The 19065-nt window shown below is 44.2% G+C and overlaps 1 protein-coding gene across 1 annotated transcript in view; it reads left to right on the top strand.

Moving 5' to 3' along the window:
* LOC124798345 (neurotrimin-like) overlaps positions 1-19065 on the top strand; it is a 917636-nt gene that overhangs the window by 878247 nt on the left and 20324 nt on the right. Inside the window, exon 7 of the mRNA XM_047261703.1 lies at positions 8610-8830. Within this exon, the coding sequence (XP_047117659.1) occupies positions 8610-8830 (221 nt within the window). The remainder of the gene's footprint in view (positions 1-8609; positions 8831-19065) is intronic.

Genomic DNA, 19065 nt, shown 5'->3' with positions numbered 1-19065 from the left:
GAATCGACAGCAAACCGACAACGATAGTTCAGGTATACGTCAGAAGCAGAAGATGAAGAGATAGAGAAAGTATATGAGGATATTGAAAGGGTAATACAGAACGTAAAGGAAGATGAAAATCTAGTGTTCATGAGGGACAGGAAGGCAACTTTAGGGGCAGCAGTGGAAGAAAGGGTTACAGCAGTATATAGGGCTGGGACAAGTAATGAGAGAGGAGAAAGACTAATTGAGTTCTGTTATAAATTTCAGCTAGTAATAGTGAATACTCAGTTCAATGAGGAGAAGAGAAACTTGGAACAGGCCGAGTGATACGTTACGGTACATCATCGTCAGACAGAGATTTTCAAATAAGATAGTGGACTGTAAGGGGTACTCAGGAGCAGATATAGACTTAGATAACAATATATCAGTGATGAAGAGTAGGCTGTAGTTAAAGACATTAGTCACGAATAATCAATACGCAAAGAAGTGGGATACAGAAGTACTAATGAACGACGAGATGCGCTTGAAGTTCTCTAAGGCTGTAGATACAGCAATAAGGAATAGCCCAGTAGGCAGTTCAGTTGAAGTGGAATGGACATCACAGAAGTTGGAGGGAAAAACATAGGTACAAAGAAGGTAACTGCGAAGAAGCTACGGGTAACAGAAGAAATACTTCAGTTGATCGATGGAAGGAGAAAGTACAAAAATGTTGAGGGAAATTCAGGAATACAGAAATACAACTTGCTGAGGAATGAAATAAATGGAAAGTGCAGAGAAGCTAAGATGAAATGACTGCATAAAAAATGCGAAGAAATCGAAAAAGAAATGGTCGTTGGAAGGATTGACTCAGGATATAGGAAAGTCAAAACAACCTTCGGTGAATTTAAAAACAGGAATGGTAACATTAAGAGTGCAACGGGAATTCCACTGTTAAATCTATAGGAGAGAGCGGATTGATGGAAAGAGTAAATTGAAGGCCTCTCCAGTATTATAATCATCATTTAAGAGACCTTTGGAGAAACTTAAGATCAAATATGGTAGAAGCGATAGATAATATTCCATCAGAATTTCTAAAATCATTGGGGGAAGTGGCAACAAAACGACTATTCACGTTGGTGTGTATAATGTATGAGTCTAGCGATATACCATTTGACTTTCGGAAAAATATCGCCCACAGAATTCCGAAGACTGCAAGAGCCGACAAGGGCGGGAATTATCCGACAATCGGCTTAACAGCTCCTGCTTCCAAGTTGCTTACAAGTATAATACAGAAGAATGGGAAAAAATTGAGGATGTGTTAGATGATGGTCAGTTTGGAATTAGGAATGGTAAAGGCCCCAGAGAGGCTATTCTGATTTAGCAGTTGATAATGGAAGCAAGACTAAAGAAACATCAAGATACGTTCATAGGATTTGTTGACCTGAAAAAAGCGTTCGACAGCATGAAATTGGTGAAATTCTTAGAAAAATCGTGATAAGCTGTAGGGAGAGACGGATGATATACAATATGTACGAGAGCCAAGATCGATGTGCTGAAATTAAAAATTTTGTAAGACAGGTACATAGACTTTCGCCACTGCTGTTCAGCGTGTATATCGTCTCGCCCTGGTAGCTGAGTGATCAGCGCGACCAAATATCATACCTAATGGCCCGGGTTCGATTCCCGGCTGGGTCGGAGATTTTCTCCGCTCAGGGACTGGGCGTTGTGTTGTCCTTATCATCATCATTTCATCCCCATCGACAAGCAAGTCGCCCAAGTGGCTCACACGGCATTCATTCATTCATTCAGCGTGTATATCGAAGAAGCAGTGATGGAAATAAAGAAAAGGTTCAGGACTGGAATTAAAATTCAAGGTGAAAGGATATCAGTTATATGATTCGCTGAGGACATTGCTATCCTGAGTGAAAGTGAAGAAGAATTACATGATCTATTGAATGGAATTAGCAGTCTAATGAGTGCGGAATATGGATTGAGAGTGAATCGGGGAAAGGCGAAAGTAATGAGAAGTGGCAGAAATGAGAACAGCTAGACTGATTGTCACGAAGTAGATGAAGTTAAGGAATTCTGCTACCTAGGCAGCAAAATAACCAGTGACAGATGGACCAATGAGGACATCAAAAGCAGTACTGGCAATAAGGGCATGGCATTCTCTCCAAGAGAAGTCTAGTGGTATCAAATATAGCCCTTAATTTGAGGAAGAAATTTCTGAGAATATACGTTTGGAGCACAGCATTGTATGGTAGTGAACCATGAACTGTGAAAAAACCGGAGCAGAAGAGAATCGAAGCAATTTAGATGTGATGCTATAGATGAATGTTGAAAATTAGGTGGACTGATAAGGTGAGGTTCAAATGGCTCTAAGCACTATGGGACTTAACACCTGAGGTAATCAGTCCCGTAGACTTAGAACTACTTAAACCTAACTAACCTAAGGACATCGCACACATACATTCACGAGGCAGGATTCGAACTTGCGACTGTAGCAGCAGCGCGGTTCCGGACTGAAGCGCCTAGAACCGTTCTGTCATAGCAGCCGGCGATAAGGTGAGGAATGAGGAGATTCTGCGCAGAATCGGAGAGGAAAGGAGTATGTGGAAAACACTGACAAGTAGTAGGGACAGGATGACAGATCATCTGTTAAGACATCAGGGAATGAATTCCTTGGTACTAGAGAGAGCTATAGAAGGCAGAAAACGGTAGAGGAAGACAGAGATTGGAATGCAATAATCAAATAGTGGAGAACGTAGGTTGCAAGTGCCACTCTGGAATGAAGAGGTAGGCACAGGAGAGGAAATCGTTGTGCGTCGCATCAGATCAGTCTGAAGACTGATGACTGTAAAAAATAAAATAAAAATAAAAATAAAAGTAAATCTTAAAGCTAAGCGAAGATGCCCGGACACAGAAACGAATCATAAGACTAAAAAGTTAATATTGAAGACAATTAGGCATTGTTGTTGCTATGGTCTTTTGTTCGCAGTCTGGTTTAATGCAGCACAAAAGTAACTAATCGTTGATGACAGAGAATGTGTGCTATCCATCCTTTTAGAAAAGTTGGGCCATAAATTTCATTTCACGCTCAATTCGATCGACTATGTCTTCATGTCCTATCTCCACATGTGATCGTCAGATTTAGTCTGAAGCATTACAGAGCGTTAAATTGTCTCGAGAACTGAATTTTGCGAAGGAAACGGAAGGGAAAAACAAAAGGAAGACATTGCAGAGACCAAGTTTTTAACGTCGCACACACACTTTTTGTCGCGAATTATGCTCAGTGGCTCCAGAGTGGCGACGCACACCCTTGTGTTGGTTTGGCGGGGGGTGGAAGCTGCGTCTAACACCAGGCGGGCTAGCCTGCCTCTTGTACGGCTAATTTGGCTGAAACGGCCAGCCTGCCACGACTGACGAAGTACACCCGCGTGCTATGGACAAGGAGGATTAAGGCGCCGCCACCAGCCTGAGGCACCAGGCGGCGTTCCGATACACGACCAGGTGTCAGCAGGGCAGCGACAGTATTCTAAATACTCTATGAAAACTAGTTTGTCTTCCCTGTATAGGTGAGAGCATAAAAAGAGAGATAGACTTGCAACAGTTACTAAATAAATATATGTTGCATAAACGCTCTATGAGATATACCCGCCATTTAGTTGCATTGTAATAACACAATTTGTCTTGATCGCAGTATATTACTGACTTTATTACACCTTGCGCGTTTCGGCGTTACGCCATTACCAAAGGATCCAATAATACATTAATGTGACATCTATCACAAACCTGAAGAGAGTCCGTGAGGTTGTGGAAGGTACTGACAGATATGGAGAGCTATTCAGACTCCAGTGACGTGTCCGTCTGCGCTAGGTTTCTCGGCTGAGAATCCATGTTGCGAACAGCCCAATTTAGGTGCTCCGGTAGATTCTCTATAGGGTTCAAGTGCGAGGAGTTTGGTAGGCATGGGAATACGGTACACTCATCCTGGCGCTTTTCGAACCACGCGCGTCCACTGCGAGGTGTTTAATGCGCTGCATTGTCCTGCTGATAGACGCCATCGTGCCGAGAGAGAACATACTGCATGTAGGAACGAACACGGTACCCACGGATAGATGCATGCTTATGCTGATCCACTGTGCTTTCCATAATGACGAGATCACCCATGGAATCCCATGAAAACATTTCCCAGAAAATAACGCTCCTCCTGCGTCTTGAACCCTTCCAATGATTGTTTCACGGTGTTTGCTTTCTGACGTTCACGCTGTGCACGCCACCGTCTGTCTGTCCGATGAAGCATAAAATGTGATTCATTTATAAAGTCCACCTGTCACTACTCAGTAGACGTCGCCGATGAACGTCAGTCAGCATGGGTGCGTGAGCCAGGCGCCTGTTGTGGAGGTCCATACGCAGCAATGTTCGCTGAACGGTCGTTGAGGAGACAGCATTGGTAGCCCCTTGTCGACAGGGCGGTCAGTTGCTCAACTGTTGCATGTCTATCCGTCCGTAAATATCCCCGCAGCCGTCATTTATCCCTATCACTTTGGTTGGCTCTGAGCACTGTGGGACTTAACATCTTAGGTCATCAGACCCCTAGAACTTAGAACTACTTAAACCTAACTAACCTAAGGACATCACAAACATCCATACCCGGAGCACGATTCGAGCCTGCGACCGTAGCAGTCGCGCGGTTCTGGACTGCAATGCCTAGAACCGCACGGCCACAGCGGCCGGCCCTATCACTTTTGCCCATGGTGCACTACAATAAACTCGGTGCAGGTTTTGGATAGCTCCTTTATGCCAGGCAGGATATAGGCCTACTTTAATCACAGCTGCATGTGAACAGTTTACAAATTTAACCCTTTAGGAAATGTTTCCACCCTTGGCCCGAAAGGCAATGATCGCTACAGTCTGGAACCGAGCGACCGCTACGGCCGCAGGTTCGAATCCTGCCTCGGGCATGGATGTGTGTGATGTCCTTAGGTTAGTTAGGTTTAATTAGTTCTAAGCTCTAGGCAACTGATGACCTCTGAAGTTAAGTCGCATAGTGCCCAGAGCCACCAAAGGCAATGATCCTGTCCCTTAGATGTCAGACAAATCTCTCCGTTTCCGCATTATGACCACGACTTCGCTGTTTTCCGCGACCCCGGACACGTTTTATATTCACGGCTTTGCTAATATTGCCGCTGCCACCTGCCGTCCGCGAGTGGTTATTGCGCGTTGACATCGAACATACACTGGTCGGCCAAAACGTTATTGTGGCCGTAGCCCACCGCGTCGTTCGATTCCACCTCGTGGTGTTGTGGGCACGTGATGCGGTAACTAAAGTATGTAAGTGTGGCACACGTGGGTGGGGGATTACCCTAGAGAAGATATGGACTGTAAATCGGGAAATCCGTTGAGGTAAGCGACTTTGACAAAGGGCATTTTATTGTTACACAGACCCTATGAACGAGTATCTCGAAAACGGCGAAACTGGTCGAATGTTTACGTGCTACTGTCGTGAGCATCTACGAAAACTACCACTAGGTGCTAAATGGTTGGCCGTTCACGACTCTTTACCGAACGTGGGTTCGAAGGCTTGTCTGTTCTGTAACGTAGAACAGATGGTGATATGTGGCATCTTTGCCAAAAGAGCACAATGCTAGTGCACGTCCAAGTACTTTGGAGCACACTATTCATCGTATATTGTTGAACATGTAGCTCTGCAGCAGGCCACCCCTGCGTGTTCACAAGTTGACCCAACGACATCGTCAACTGCGATTTTAGCGGGCACGGGACCATCGGGATTCGACCGTCGATCAATGGAAACGTGTCATCTCTTTGGGTGAATCAAATTTTTGCTACACTAGGTCGATGGTCGTCTCCACAAACGCCGTCATCGAAGTTAACGGTGCCTCAAAACACGCAGCGCGCCGCTAACGTAGGTTGGCGGGAGCAGTAGTACGCCGAGCAGTTCTAGGCGCTTCAGTCTGGAACCGTGCGACCGCTACGGTCGCAGGTTCGAATCCTGCCTCGGGTATGGGTGTGTGTGATGTTCTTAGGTTAGTTAGGTTTAAGTAGTTCTAAGTTCTAGGGGACTGATGACCACAGATGTTGAGTCCCATTGTGCTCAGAGCCATTTGAACCATTTTTATCGCCATCACTGCATACGTAGATCAGCCGCCCGTTATTTACGCGAATTACATGACTTTTGCGCGGACATTTAATTCCACATATCTCCACAAGTAGAGTAGTACAAGAAGAAGAGAGGATATAAAATGTAGACTGGCAATGACAAGGAAAGCGTTTCTGAAGAAGAGAAATTTGTTAAGATCGAGTATACATTTAAGTGTCAGGAAGTCATTTCTGAAAGTATTTGTATGGAGTGTAGCCATGTATGGAAGTGAAACATGGACGGTAAATAGTTTGGACAAGAAGAGAATAGAAGCTTTCGAAATGTGGTGCTACAGAAGAATGCTGAAGATTAGATGGGTAGATCACATAACTAATGAGGAAGTATTGAATAGGATTGGGGAGAAGAGAAGTTTGTGGCACAACTTGACCAGAAGAAGGGATCGGTTGGTAGGACATGTTCTGAGGCATCAAGGGATCACCAATTTAGTATTGGAGGGCAGCGTGGAGGGTAAAAATCGTAGGGGGAGACCAAGAGACGAATACACTAAGCAGATTCAGAAGGATGTAGGTTGCAGTAGGTACTGGGAGATGAAGAAGCTTGCACAGGATAGAGTAACATGGAGAGCTGCATCAAACCAGTCTCAGGACTGAAGACCACAACAACAGCAACATCTCCACAAGCCTACCAACCAACTGTCGGATCCCTGATGTGCGGAACTGGAGATGTATTTCGTTATAAAGATGGACAAACCATCCATTAAGCAAGTGGTCATAATGTGTTCGCTCATCATTGTACGCGGTGGTCACATTTATGTGACTGGACCGTGTGTAACAAACTGTTTTGTGTTTAACCAAAATGATAATTAATCTGTCTAATACAGACACACTCTATTTTATTTCTTCACCCTTCATATCATGATATGCAAGAGCAAACTCAGTTGTCCCTCGAGCTGAATGCTCCAAACATACATGAGGAAACTGCTTACTTGATAGTGGGCGAAACAATATCTGTAACTATGACCTCCGACTTTTGGAGACCTATTCATCAGCCAGCTGACATTATTGCTTGATTCCCGTAGCACTATCCATTACAGTGACCCCACGCGTTTCCTGATAATACCCACCTGTGTTCCATTACGGCGTCATGTTTACTCTTCATTGGAATTCGTCTACCGTCTATTCCACTGGCTACCTGCCCGCCCACCAGAATTTCATTTTCGTTACATAATTACAGCATACACTCTGCTCTGTTCTCTCAAACATTTTTTTCGTTCCCGTCTCTTCTAGTAATGACTGTCATGCACCTCTCTCTTTACTGCTGAATAACTATCATATTGTGAAACATTTATGTATTATAATTGCATCTGAACAGTATTTACATAAAGTAGCAACTGCATGTATTTCTGGCACAAGTCAAAACAGGAAGAAAAAGTTACTATAAGCTTGTCGTTCCAAACTGATGGGAATCCTAATTATGATAACCCTTTGTAGTTTACCAAAAGCATTTCATGTCCCTTTTACCCTTCTGTTTAATCCTTTTCTGTCAATCCAATCGTTTTCTTCAAATATCCTAAATATAAATAAATGTGCCAACTCACTCTAAAACTTCTTGTTATGTTGTAGCGTTATCTTGCGAATATATTCACTGCACATTATTTCAGTCTTCTTTTAATATAGCTCCAGTCTTACTTCAAACTGGTTCGATCAAGTTTATGCATTCGTTTTTGAAGTTCATCTGTACCAGATGCAACAGCACAAAATTATCAGCAAATGAAGATGGTTCAAATAATTTCCATTGACATTTACTTCCTCTTCATTTCTTACTGCTTAAGGTTATCAAAACTTCCTTCAGGCCTGTAGAAAATATTTTTGATGATACCAGATCTTCTAGTGTTTTCTCGACTGTACATTTTTCACTTTTCTGATGAGATTCCACGAAAGATGTAGCACTGATATATGTATTCATGAGCGTTATGAGATATGTTTAATTAATGCTTTGTTTCTCAAGAGCTGTTAGCAAAGAACGTAAGGCTTCTAAAAATAATTGACACCTACACGAAGTGGTAATATAGACTTATTTCTCGAGTCTGTTGTGTCACACTGACTTTTGATGCCTGCTTGGTCGTTCCTCATTAAAACACTAGTTTTCTCCTAAGCAGTTTATGATAATTTTATTGAATTTATAACGAAGAAGAGATTGAGAATTTTATAGCTTCTTTTGTATCTTGATTGTCTCCTTTCTTGTAAAGTAGCAAAACCATAGCATAATTTTAATCTTTAGAAATTGTCTTCCTACGATTATATTTTATGTAAAACTTCCAAGTTCCTTTTGCATTATTTTACCTACACCATTAATTATTTCTACTATAACATACCTCGAATGGCTCTGTACATCTCGTCGAGCATTACTTTTGGCATGTCAATAATTTCAGTATTTAGTAACTGCGTTTCTAATTGATCTATTGAGCAATACAGACAATCTCTCTGTGTTATTCTTGATTCGGAATCATACCATACATATGTTGCAGGCAAGCCAAACCCGGTGACGTTCGTGAGCAAGCCGGTGAGTCGGTTTCGGGACCGCTACAACATCTCGTGGGCAGTTAACAGCTACACGCCCATCGAGGAGTACAAGCTGTCCTTCCGCAAGCTACCCATCCCGGGCCCTCAGGGACAGCAGCTGCTGATGCAGCAACAGCAACACCAGCATCAGCAGCAACAGCACAACGGAAGGCGGCCGGCAAGGCGGGTAAGTCTGAAACATGTGATGAGGTTTACCGTGAAATCAGGGTCGGTTTACAGTTATGTTTCCGGGAACTTGGTTTTTAACCGCCTGTATTCGCACAATCGGCTAATGACGAATGTCTCCAGTAAATAGCACTGTTCGGTGATGAGTGCATCCAGGGGATATTGATCGTATCGGTTTTGTTAACTTGTCGAGAGAGAAAGAAATTTTATGTTTTATTTTAATATATTTTCCTTTTTTATTTTATTATTATTAATATTTTGAGTGATTCAGTGGAAGTCGTCTGTACAAACGGCTTTATCAGCGTCACAAATTCCTTAGGCCATTAAAGGGGATGTTGTTCGAGTGAATACAGGATAATGGCGCCCATTCCCTGCCGTTCTGTGACAGCCCATATCAAGCGCTGAAGGTTTCAGCTAGCATCAAATTCTTACGCAGATGTCTGTGGACCGCGTAGATGTGCAGGGCCAATGCCGAACGGTGCCAAAGTGCAGCCGTTCTCTTCATTTGATTGACACACTCACACGATGTGATAGGGCGCTATTCCATGAACTTGATTTAAGAGTAGCTATTCCAGCATTTCCTGAGAGTCAAGTAGTTCCACATTTACAAAATTAACATCCGCATATATTAAGATTTTTTACATACACATTTCAGTTTCCTTGTGTTGCCTTTGGGTACATGTTTTACAGAAGTAGAGTACGTCAAGATCATGTTTAATTCATATATTGTATGTTGTACTATCTAGTAGACACTGATTAAGTGACCTTGATCATTCTAAAAGACATTTACATCTGAGGATTTGCAAACCGACAAAATAAACCATTGGAAATTTCGATTTGCGTATTTGGAGTCATCCGACAGTATTAGCATGAAAATCTGAACTCTTTCTGCCTCTTTTAATCCTAGCCGGTTATCTTCATCTTAGCCTTTCCCCTGCTGTAATATCTCCAGTTGTTTCGGCCATGGTATAATATTGATGGACAATAGAAGCTTCTGCATAAAACTCTGAAAAAAAGTACCACTTACAAAGTACATATACAGGGTGTAACTGAATTCCCTTAACAGACGCGTTGGTAACTTGTAGTGGGGACCAAGACAGTTACCCGGCCGGAGTGGCCGAGCGGTTCTAGGCACTAGAGTCTGGAACCGCGCGACGGCTACGATCGCAGGTTCGAACCCTGCCTCGGGCATGTATGTGTGTGATGTCCTTAGGTTAGTTAGGTTTAAGTAGTTCTAAGTTCTAGGGGACTGATGACCTCAGATGTTAAGTCCTATAGTGCTCAGAACCATTTGAACGAAGACAATTAAGTTAAGCATAGGAACTCATGTTTTCTTGCTCACGCAAAATACCACAACATACGCTGCTCTCTGACTCCTGCTGTTTGTCACCTGAGACCGTTTATGGTACATGTAGTACTCGATGTGACGACCATCGACGTCAACGCCAACAATGCATCTCCATACCACGTTCCGATACACACGAACACGAATGCCTTGTGCTCGAGCATACGCCGCAGCCGTAACCGCGTCACTAGATCCTCCTAGATGCCACAGGGGTGTTGTAAGTCAAGAATTTGATGTGACCCTACAGCTATTAGTCTAGAGGGTTCAAGTCGGGAGAACGTACAGATCAAGTAGCTGGGCCACCACTACCTCTCCACTGTTGCGCAAATCGTTCATCCAGATTACCACGGACCGCACGTGGAAAATGAGATGCTGAGCTATCGTGCTGGAACTCGATGTTTTGATGTACTTGTAGTGACACACTTCCAAGATCGCACGTAGTGCCCCGTCAAGGAATCTCAAAATGCGGCTCCAGTGAGATGCGTGAAAGAAAGTAATGCCCAGTCTCGCGCCCTTTCAGGACGAACGCTCTGGCAACCTATTGCAGTCCGACTGGGTCACTAAATCACTCAATCTCAGTCCTACAGAAAATGTCTGGAAGGCTAAAACGCAGCAATCAACCTCTTCCACAATTTAGCAACTCTGCGGGGTTTAATATACCTAATAACACTTTTGGACTCCTTTCATCTACTAATTGATGCCAGGTCCAAGCAGGAGACAGCATTACTGTGCATGATATCTTTTGAGGGGGGGGGGGGGGGGGGGGGACTAATTTTTTCTTCAGTTCGCTTAGGACAGTATTCCTTATTACGAGCTCACAACGTCCTGAGTACACGTGGATATAGTCGACGCACTTTTGTTTTAAAATTCTTCCCCCCCCCCACCCCCCTTAATTAGTAAGCTAAAATTGACGGGTGGGAGCTTAGTGGTCAAAAAGGTCGTAATTCTACAGCAATCTGGCGACGGATCTGAAGATATCTGCTGGTGACAGTTTACACGGCAGAAATCTGCATGCAATTCGCTACGGAAATGACATCCGATTAAACGACAGGCAAAATTCACTGTTGGAACGACCACACGCACACGCACGCATGCACGCACGCACACACACACACACACACATGCACACACACACACACACACACACACACACACACACAGTACGGTGCGGCTAGGTGTAGTTAGCTAAACAGAGTTAATCTAAACTGCCGTTCATCATGCAAATAACATTACGCTCATACATAGAGAGTGGACGGTGAGTGATAGCGTGGTCGAGCCGCGACAGATAAGAAAGCCAAACAGCGCTGCCTGCTCACGGGCGCACGCCCGGGCCGCGATGGGCAGCCAGGGACCGACCCCACCACGAGCGTGCCGCGGTACCGCCAGGGTGAGGGGGTAGGGGGAGGATCAGCCGCTCCCTGCCGCTGCCATAAATTAAGCTATTTTAAAAATGGGTTGAAATAAAAAGAAATTGAAAACAGTGCTCTCGTTGCCGTGGTTAAAGGGTCAGCCAGCAACCGACGAGCAGCACGCGAACCACTGCCGCACAATGGCAGATAAGTCCTCCTGCGTGTCAAGACCCGGACTGGGCATCCGTCACGTCGCGGCTCACAAAGTAAGGCTAAAAAAAGCCGCACATCGACGGCCTGCGTAATTACAGTCGCTTCTTTCTTCATTTCTCGAAATAAAAAGAAAAGTCGCTGTTAGTAAGTGAATATGACCATCGTGTGCAGAAACGTTATGTACAAAACAGCTCAGCGACCATCGTATCATGCTACTATTTAAATCACTAGGCATTTTAGCAGTTCTACAGCATGACCAAAAAATAAGTTAACATTTGAAAATTAAGTACTTCACGAAATAACGCAAGTTGTTGTTGTTGTGGTCTTCAGTCCTGAGACTGGTTTGATGCAGCTCTCCATGCTACTCTATCCTGTGCAAGCTTCTTCATCTCCCAGTACCTACTGCAACCTACATCCTTCTGAATCTGCTTAGTGTATTGATCTCTTGGTCTCCCTCTACGATTTTTACCCTCCACGCTGCCCTCCAATGCTAAATTTGTGATCCCTTGATGCCTCAAAACATGTCCTACCAACCGATCCCTTCTTCTAGTCAAGTTGTGCCACAAACTTCTCTTCTCCCCAATCCTATTTAACACCTCCTCATTAGATACGTGATCTACCCACCTTATCTTCAGCATTCTTCTGTAGCACCACATTTCGAAAGCTTCTATTCTCTTCTTGTCCAAACTGGTTATCGTCCATGTTTCACTTCCATACATGGCTACACTCCATACAAATACTTTCAGAAACGACTTCCTCACACTTAAATCTATACTCGATGTTAACAAATTTCTCTTCTTCAGAAACGATTTCCTTGCCATTGCCAGTCTACATTTCATATCCTCTCTACTTCGACCATCGTCAGTTATTTTACTCCCTAAATAGCAAAACTCCTTTACTACTTTAAGTGTCTCATTTCCTAATCTAATTCCCTCAGCATCACCCGATTTAATTTGACTACATTCCATTATCCTCGTTTTGCTTTTGTTGATGTTCATCTTATATCCTCCTTTCAAGACACTGTCCATTCCGTTCAGCTGCTCTTCCAAGTCCTTTGCTGTCTCTGACAGAATTACAATGTCATCGGCGAACCTCAAAGTTTTTACTTCTTCTCCATGAATTTTAATACCTACTCCAAATTTTTCTTTTGTTTCCTTTACTGCTTGCTCAATATACAGATTGAATAACATCGGGGAGAGGCTACAACCCTGTCTCACTCCTTTCCCAACCACTGCTTCCCTTTCATGCCCCTCGACTCTTATAACTGCCATCTGGTTTCTGTACAAATTGTAAATAGCCGTTCGCTCCCTGTATTTCACCCCTGCCACCTTCAGAATTTGAAAGAGAGTATTCCAGTTAACGTTGTCAAAAGCTTTCTCTAAGTCTACGAATGCTAGAAACGTAGGTTTGCCTTTTCTTAATCTTTCTTCTAAGATAAGTCGTAAGGTTAGTATTGCCTCACGTGTTCCAACATTTCTACGGAATCCAAACTGATCTTCCCCGAGTTCCACTTCTACCAGTTTACGCAAGTAGAAAGACAAAAATTGGCTCACATGCTTGAGATAACAAGGGGTTTTGGCGAAACCGAAAATGTGCACAAAAAGATCAGCAGGTGGTGCTTCATACGACACCAATGCAATAATTAGCAGAACAGTTGATTTTAGTGAAGACGGTGTTACTTATAACAAATATTCGACGTATCGACCGTCATTCATCAACAATACATAGTCGAGGGACAATGTGAAATTGACTGTGCCTCAGATCAGTGGGCATGTTGAGAAATTGCCGCCAGATGATGTATTTTAGCATCCCTGTTGAGGTCGGACGATCGCGGTAGATTTGCGACTTTAGGAAACCTCGCAACAAATAATCACGTGGATTGTTGTCTGGGGACCTGGGAGGCCAAGCATGACGAACGTGGCGGCTCAGCACGCGATCCTTCGCCCAAATGATGTGAGCAAGGGGTCTTTCACACGTGTAGCAACGTGGGGTGGAGCGTTTTGTACACGATTCTCCTGTGGCATCACTGACGTGTTGCTGTCTATCACCATCTGTTGGCCAATTTTTGAACTCGTTTTTGGTGCCAGTAAAACCCCATATCTTTTCAGGAAAGTGTGCCAGTTTTTACCTCTCTATCTGCACTATTCCGTGAATAACCTGTTTTCAAATGTTGAAGGACTTTTGAGTCACCCTTTAGGTAATTACATATGTGTAGAGATCACCTCTGTAGCAGAAGACAGCACGGTAGCTATTTGTACTCGATCGTGGCTACCCTCAGGAATATTAAAGCAAAAACAAAACAAAAAAAAAACCTGAGTGGATTCCTCCCCCCCCCCCCTTCCCGAGACCCTACACCCTATCCTCGCCTCTTTGCCTCCCACGTCCCTACCTATCTAGCCCCCCGCCCATCTGCCCCCCTCTCTTCCCCTCTCTCCCTTCTTCCCTTCTCCCTCATCTCCTTGAGCGTGGCAGGTTGTCCGTTTTTCTCATCGTCAGTGTGCCACGTCAGTGTTGTGTTTAGTGCTGTTCTCCTGTGCGTCGATAGCTGTGATTTTAATTGTGTGCTGGCCTTGTACTTAGTGTTACTGTCAGTGACTGTTATGTGCTACACCAGGGCTTCCCAACATGTGGTCCGCAGCCCCTTTATGGGTCCGCCGGCTCTTTCTAGGGGATCCGCGGCCACCCTTCACCAAATCGTGTAAAATAATGAGTAAAATTGTCGAATAAAAATGTGAAAATCAAATTCATCACTATTTTTTTTCGGTTCCAAAGTGAGAACGCATGCGTGCCGGAGAATGCGGCTTCTCTGATCGACTGTTTCGCAACAATACGGGGCTCGTTTGTGCGCCGGCTCACGTCGGTAGATGCACTGAAACGTTTTAAGCATGCGCGGAGCGAGCTTTGTCGAACAATCACAACGCTCGCTGGCACGTATGTAGCCCCAGGCATCATTTATTGTTAAACTTGCTTTGTCAGTGCTCTACCTATTTCATAAGTCGGTTTTTGACCTTCAAGTTGTTTTCATTCATCTCTAAACCAAAGACTATTGATACTTTGGGGGGGGGGGGGGGCAGGTGAGGGGTCATTGGGAACATGGAACTTGCATTAAGAAGCTTTCAGTTCCCATGGGTTTCTCTCTGAAATTTAAAGTTACTGTGCTCTTGACTGACTAGGGGTCCGCTATGGATTTTCGACTGAAGAAGGGGGTCCACCTGCTGAAAAGGTTGGGAAGCCCTGTGCTACACCATTCGTCGATACTTCTATGCTCCGGTCACACTGCGCCTTGTGTTCTTTAAATTGTCCCAGTGAGTTGGTTTCTGTGTGGGCTACTTTTTTACGGTTTTTATCCCCATTTTACAGTCACCCCTTTTTTGTCTATTGTCTTCCATAATGTTTCCCCTTTTTTATATCTATGTACACCATGTTTCCTCCTTTATGTTATTTTTGAATGTCTTCTATTGTTTGTTCTATGTCTTTCGGCTGAAGAGCAGCATATGCTGTCTGCCAGCCTGCCCCAATGGGGAATTGAAATACAACTTAAAAAAAAAAAAAACTGAGTGAATTTCTCAGCGATGAAATTAAGATTACATAAGACAACCACACAGTATTAGTGACTAAAAACCGAGGAAGAGAAAGATCGAAAGAAAAAAGACGAAAAAAAATGGGTAGCGCCGCTGCCTTCCGTGCGAAACGACCGGGTTTGTTTCCTGGTACCACCTCAGAATTTTTTCTGTGGTCGTGAGACCTGGAACGGGATTAGTTCAGCCTCCTGAGGTCAAAGGAGGAGCTGCTTGAATAAAAGAACAGCAGGACCATCAAGATTCATCTACCGAGAATAATGATTGGATTGACTGGCAACATGCTGATCACATGTCCCACAATCATACGAACCTCGCTCTTCGTACTACCCTGTCGGCAGCAAGTGGAACAGGACTATGGGCTAATTCCTGAGTGGTGTTTAGCTTTACGTTTTCACTTATGTACACGACATTTGCTTCAGAAACATGTGAAACTTAGACGATCCGATAGTACGTAGTTGCTGAATGCAAGCTTGCAATCTCCTGAAAATGGAAGATCGGTGCAGAAATATGTAGCAAAGTTAACAGAAAAAAATTTCAAAGAGAGCTGCACTTTCACCGTTTGTAATACAGTATAATAGTATTCGATGTGCTACCATGAATATAAAAGAAGCAATGTAGCGTCAAAGAAGTTTCTGGATATAGTGCCACGTCATGCTTTGAAACACACAATTCGGAATGTTATACAGTATTAGTTTATTTAGTTGACCGGTTTTCGGCTTCAGCGTCTTATAATGGCCTTACATAATGAAAACTTTCTGGCAAATTAACTGATGTATTTAATGTCATCAATTGGCTCTTGAACTACACCGACCATTCCTATCATGTATCGTTACTGCTGACGATAAATGTCAGCATTGATGGTTACACCTCTGGGAAGCAATTCGTGGTACACCACACCGTCGATGTTCCACCGTATGCATAACATTCTGCTTTGTATGGACTCAGTCATTCTTCAATCGTCCAACGCTGCCAGCTGCATTGCAACAGAGACATGGATACATCAAAAGAAGAGCAAAGAGGTGTCGTTCGTTTTCTGATAGCGGAAGGAGTAGGAGGAACGGACATTCATCAACGAATGTTACAAGTGTACGGCGAACAATGCATGTCCCTTGCAAGGGTTAAGGCGTGGCGCAAGCGCTTCAGGGAAAGACGGGTGTCGTTAGCCGATGATGCACGGTCTGGAGCACCACACTGCATTACCGATGACATCGTCCAGCTGCTGGATGCACTCATTACTCACGACCGCCGAGTGACAGTGTAAGCCATAGCCGCTGTGGTCGGATTGAGCATCGGAAGTGTTCACACCATCATGAAGGAACGACTGCACATGCGCAACGCGTGTGCCCAATGGGTGTCCCACAGTCTCCAACCACACCAAGAAGCATGTCCGATGGCCCACTGTCTTGCTCATCTGGAGCGCTATGCTCGTGAAGGGAATGCGTTCCTATCACGAGTGGTGGCTGGAGATGAGTCATGGTGTCATCACTTCGAACCAGAATCAAAACGACAGTGTCTCCACTGGAAGCATCCAGGGTCATCAGCACCAACACAAGCCAAGGTCATTCACACGAGTGCAGGAAAGGTTATGCTGACGTTCTTCTTTGACCAAGATGGCCCCCTTCTGATTCACTTCCTGCAGAACCGGACAACAGTGAATGCCCAGCGTTACTCGCAAACATTGACCACCCTTCGCCAAGCGATCAAATCAAGTTGATTCCGTATTTCTAGATTTCCGGAAAGCTTTTGGCACAGTTCCTCACAAGCGACTTCTAATCAAGCTGCGGACCTATGGGGTATCGTCTCGGGGTATCGTCTCACTTGTGCGACTGGATTCGTGATTTTCTGTCAGGAAGGTCGCAGTTCGTAGTAATAGACGGCAAATCATCGAGTAAAACTGAAGTGATATCAGGTGTTCTCCAGGGAAGCGTCCTGGGACCTCTGCTGTTCCTGATCTATATAAATGACCTGGGTGACAATCTGAGCAGTTCTCTTAGGTTGTTCGCAGCTGATGCTCTAATTTACCGTCTATTTAGGTTGCAAAGCGATTTAGAAAAGATTGCTGTATGGTGTGGCAGGTGGCAGTAGACGCTAAATAACGAAAAGTGTGAGGTGATGCACATGAGTTCCAAAAGAAATCCGTTGGAATTCGATTACTCGATAAATAGTACAATTCTCAAGGCTGTCAATTCAACTAAGTACCTGGGTGTAAAAATTACGAACAACTTCAGTTGGAAAGACCACATTATAATATTGTAGGGAAGGCGTGCCAAAGGTTGCGTTTCATTGACAGGACACTTAGAAGATGCAACAAGTCCACTAAAGAGACAGCTTACACTACACTCGTTCGCCTGCTGCGCGATGTGGGATCCTTAGCAGGTGGGATTGACGGAGGACATCCAAAGGGTGCAAAAAAAGGGCAGCTCGTTTTGTATTATCACGTAATAGGGGAGAGAGTGTGGCAGATATGATACGCGAGTTGGGATGGAAGTCATTAAAGCAAAGACGTTTTTCGTCGAGGCGAGATCTATTTACGAAATTTCAGTCACCACCTTTCTCTTCCGGATGCGAAAATATTTTGTTGAGCCCAACCTACATAGGTAGGAATGAACATCAAAATAAAATAAGAGAAATCAGAGCTCGAACAGAGAGATTTAGGTGTTCGATTTCCCGCGCACTTTTCGGAAGTGGAATGGTACGGAGATAGTATGATTGTGGTTCGATGAACCCTCTGCCAAGCACTTAAATGTGAATTGCAGAGTAATCATGTAGATGTAGATGTGGATGAAAAAGACCAGGCAATCTTATCCGTGGGGTCATTCTGCTCCACGACAATGCAAAGCCTCAAACGGCCAACACAGTCGCGGCACTCCTGCAGAAATACAAATGGGTGGTTCTCGGCCACCGTTCGCAACTCTCTCCCTGTGATTACGCCCTTTTTGGTCCCTTAAAAAGGCTCTGAGGGGCAAACGATTCGCCTCGGACGACGACGTCTAGCTGTACGTGCGGGACTAGTTAACATCGCAGCGCAGGGAATTTTATGAGACAGCCATTCACTGCCTTGTGTCACAGTGGGACACGTGTCTCAACAGCCAGGTACTGGTTTCTGTAATCATGCCTCCGGCTCGTTTCTTTTTGAACGCCCCTTATATTAACCAAATAGTCGACCCATTAGAGACAGAACTATATAGAAACAATTTTAACAAATGGTGCCTTATCTAACTATCGTAATTCAACAGTTAGCATTTATGCGCTATTTTAATTGGGTAGTTAATATTTCAGCGATCGGAGTGGGTCTGCTGTTGATTTTTGTCCGAAATTTGTAGGTAGCACAAGCCCCTGGCAGCGCAGGAAACTTGTGGGACTGTGCGCGTAACGCACGTGGGGAAATTCACATGAATATTTACGCAACTTTACACCCGTTCGCTGGCATGTTAACATTTTACTCAGCTGCGCATATTTCAGCTTGTTTGCATATGCCATATACATATGCAACACGCCGACGCGTTACTGCTACATCAGTTTGACGTTTACATTTTGAGGTGACCCATTGCGAGAATGGCTATGTCACTAATGACCTGGTTAAGTAATTGCTTCAGTTCGTGGAGGAATTACTTGGCTCGTAATGATTATTACCTGTAAACGTGATACTATGATGGGACTCACTATTGTTTTAGTGTATTTCCGGACGGTTTCAGGAATTTGGAGTCCGTGCTGGTCGACTGAATATGTGTTACTGAGGAGCAAACAG

The sequence above is a fragment of the Schistocerca piceifrons genome, chromosome 5 (genome assembly GCF_021461385.2).
Source record: "Schistocerca piceifrons isolate TAMUIC-IGC-003096 chromosome 5, iqSchPice1.1, whole genome shotgun sequence".
NCBI classification, from domain to species: Eukaryota; Metazoa; Arthropoda; class Insecta; order Orthoptera; family Acrididae; genus Schistocerca; species Schistocerca piceifrons.
This window is presented reverse-complemented; position numbering and strand designations above follow the sequence as displayed.